General features: G+C 35.6%; 1 protein-coding gene across 1 annotated transcript; it reads left to right on the top strand.

Annotated features, from left to right (window-relative positions):
• The first annotated feature begins 288 nt into the window (after nt 1-288).
• On the top strand, nt 289-2590 carry LOC149246154 (small ribosomal subunit protein uS7-like). The gene is made up of 4 exons (XM_089457841.1): nt 289-472; nt 1442-1713; nt 1856-2059; nt 2195-2590. Exons 1-4 carry the CDS (start codon nt 407-409, stop codon nt 2247-2249), a joined length of 597 nt encoding a protein of 198 aa, XP_089313967.1. The 5' UTR covers nt 289-406; the 3' UTR covers nt 2250-2590.
• The last annotated feature ends 657 nt before the right edge of the window (nt 2591-3247 follow it).

The following is a 3247-nucleotide window of genomic DNA, read 5'->3' as shown; positions in this document are numbered from 1 at the left end:
TCTAACTACATTTATTAATATTAAAATTGATATAATTTATTCATATTAATATGTGAATTCGGCTTTTGTTGTCTATATCATATTAAAAAGAGTATTTAGGAGCCAAAATTTTCTCCTATGGAAAAGACTCTTTTTAATATTAATATGGTTCAGCTAGTTTAATAAATATCTGTAAATTTAATTTAATTAATTTTGTTAAGTATTTATCAAAAACAAAATTACTGCAAGTGTTTAAAATATTTACTAACCCTAAGGGTTAGGGTTTTCACTTAAAAAATACGTTTCGCTTTTGGATCTCATTTTGTGGAGGTTTTGGGAGAGAGAGAGCCTGAGGAGGAGGAAGCGGTGGGCGAAGAGACCTGAGCAGGAGGGACCGCAGGTGTGCAGAGGAGTAGAAGGACAAGCTATGGCGGCCACTTTACCACAGCCCGAAGTGAAGCTCTTCAATCGCTGGACCTTTGAGGACGTAGAGGTATTTGAATTTAAAATGTTGTCTGTCACGTATTCGTATCAGTCTCTTACTGTTTGGCGCTAGTTGTCCTGGTAGGAGCCATCACGAGTTCATTATCGATGAATTCAGATCTCCATGATTGAGATTTTAGGAAGCAGAATCAGAACTCGCCGCAACAGGAGCTTAGAAATCGAGTCTCTCTTCCCTAAGTGAGGGTATCCTATTACCTTTCTTGCTACGGGTTCCGTTCCGTATGTTCGGCTCCATCGGTCCTATCCTACAAACCATTCCAGCCATGTCCAGGGGTATTTAGGTATTTATAATTTAAAACGTTGTACAGTCCCATTATCTAGAACCTTTTTTAAGAACTTCAAATCTGCTAGTATGTTGTCTGCCTAGCCTCGTGCACTTGTTAGAATACCCATATTTGATGAAGCATAGATTCTGCATTATTGGGTGCATGATTTCTCAGGACTGCCTCCATTATATAGGGTCGTTTTCCATTCGCATGATGCCCTTTTGAATAGAAGGTTTAAATTTTTATCCGCCAGGAGTCTTTGTTTCTCAACCTCAAGTAATTTATATTTACTGTGACCTCTTGCACTTTACATAGGAGCCTATATCATTTATTCTGGTTATTGAAATGACCTGGAAACCAATTTTTATATTATTTTGGTTCAGGGGATCTATGCGCTGTTTTCTCAGTTGAGATTTTTTTTTTGGTATGTTAATCCCCAGAATTATGTGACTGGACAGTAAATAATTTATATATAGTGTGAGCCTGTTGCTTACTCGAGCTTATATTATTTTATTTGGTCATTGTAATGGCCTATTGAATATTTTGCCAAGCAAGTTTCTATGGGGTAACACATTTTGTTTTCAAAAAGGAAGTTTATTTGGTTTTTTCAATCCTGTATTGTTAGCCTTTGGTGGCTGGTGTGTGTGGACATTGTAGAACACATTATTGAAGCACTGGCGGAAATTTTGCAGGTTAATGATCTATCACTAGCAGATTACATAGCTGTCTCATCACAAAAACATGCAACATTTGTTCCACACACAGCTGGCCGTTACTCAGTCAAACGGTTTCGGAAGGCTCAATGCCCTATTGTTGAACGATTGACCAACTCTTTGATGATGCACGGGCGTAACAATGGAAAGAAGTTGATGGCTGTACGAATAGTCAAACATGCTATGGAAATAATTCATCTCCTTACTGATCAGAACCCAATACAGGTTATAGTGGATGCCATCATAAACAGGCAAGTTAATCTTTCCTTGTGGTTTTCAGCACACTTGCCATTTTATGTTTAACTTACCCCTTTTCTCTCTTTGCCATACTTTGGAAACTTTCTCTCGGAATGATCTTCATGTTTTTTAACAAGTCTCTCTAGATTTTGACAGTGGTCCAAGAGAAGATGCTACTCGAATTGGTTCAGCTGGTGTTGTTCGACGTCAAGCAGTTGATATATCTCCTTTGAGACGTGTAAATCAAGCAATCTTTCTGCTCACCACTGGTGCGCGAGAAAGTGCATTCCGAAATATTAAAACGATAGCTGAGTGCCTTGCAGATGAGCTTATCAATGCTGCAAAGGGGTCTTCAAACAGGTACCGTGATTTTTCTTATTTTACCTAACATACTTGTCTTTATTAGTTATTTTCATATTTTTCCCATGCCATTTTTGCTTCCAATATTTATGATTCTAATGGCACTAGAATGACTGACATTTTTCCTTTCTACAGTTATGCAATCAAGAAGAAGGATGAGGTTGAGCGTGTTGCGAAGGCAAATCGTTGATCTATTTCGATTATTTCCTTTTTTTTGGTTTAAATGAGAAGAGTAAACACATTCATATGGAGTTACTTTCTGTGAAAATTGTTTATTCTGCTACCATGCATAGCAGCACGAGGAATTGCTTGAACGACAAGTTTTAGGAGAGTAGCGACTTGGAGTGCAGGATTAGTTTATACTATATAGGTTTAACAATTTGATCTTTCCCATGAATTTTTGCCAATTTTGATTTACATTGAGGACTTATGATTGGATTTGTTCTAAATGATTTATTCTGTTTGGTGGGATTGCCTTTATTGTTATCAAGATCGCTTTACAAATTCTAATGCAATGACTCTTTATAGTAATTTATAATGCAATGATTTTTCATAAATAATGTATTTTTTTTGTATCATATAGTGTTGTTAAGGCTGCTCTTTATTTGGTTGTTTCCGGCAATGGATGAAGTTATATACACTAAAAGTCATTATATATGACAAGTTAGTGCAGTGAACATCTTGAGTTGCATTAATGTTGACATTACTTAGTCTATCTTAGATCATGGTCATGATTTTTATGTTGCTGTGCATCATATCTTAGCATCATGAGCAATCATTTATTGGATGCGCAAATAACATTTTTTTATTCCAATGCTATACACGGTTCATTTGTTATCTAATTCGTTATTTTTTAAAGGAGAAAAACTGTTGTTTTATTTTGAGAGGAAAAAATTGTTATTTTTGTTTGAGATGAAAATTGAGTTACATTTCGTGTATTTTGAGTACACTGACAACAGAAGACTGTTTGGAAACTCTTTTTGAAATACAGACTATACAGGTTTCTTATTATCACGATCCCACCGTAAATTCTGATGCAATGGTTTGTCATAAATAATGTAAGCTCTTTTATTGTAGTATATAGTAATGTAAGGTCTTTTATTGTAGTATATAGTATTGTTAAGGCTGCTCTTTATTTGGTTGTTTCCTGTGACGGATGAATTTACATGCACCAGAAGTCATTTGATA

The sequence above is a fragment of the Pinus tabuliformis genome, chromosome 7, assembly GCF_031772625.1.
Source record: "Pinus tabuliformis cultivar Carrire ecotype Pingquan chromosome 7, CPIR1, whole genome shotgun sequence".
NCBI classification, from domain to species: Eukaryota; Viridiplantae; Streptophyta; class Pinopsida; order Pinales; family Pinaceae; genus Pinus; species Pinus tabuliformis.
Note: the sequence above shows the minus strand (reverse complement) of the source record. Positions and strands in the feature narration are given on the sequence as shown.

Coding starts and splice junctions, on each gene's coding strand:
- LOC149246154 (XM_089457841.1), top strand. CDS start 407: ATGGCGGCCACTTTACCACAGCCCGAAGTGAAGCTCTTCAATCGCTGG. Junction 473..1,441: donor GGACCTTTGAGGACGTAGAG/GTATTTGAATTT, acceptor GAAATTTTGCAG/GTTAATGATCTATCACTAGC. Junction 1,714..1,855: donor GTGGATGCCATCATAAACAG/GCAAGTTAATCT, acceptor AGATTTTGACAG/TGGTCCAAGAGAAGATGCTA.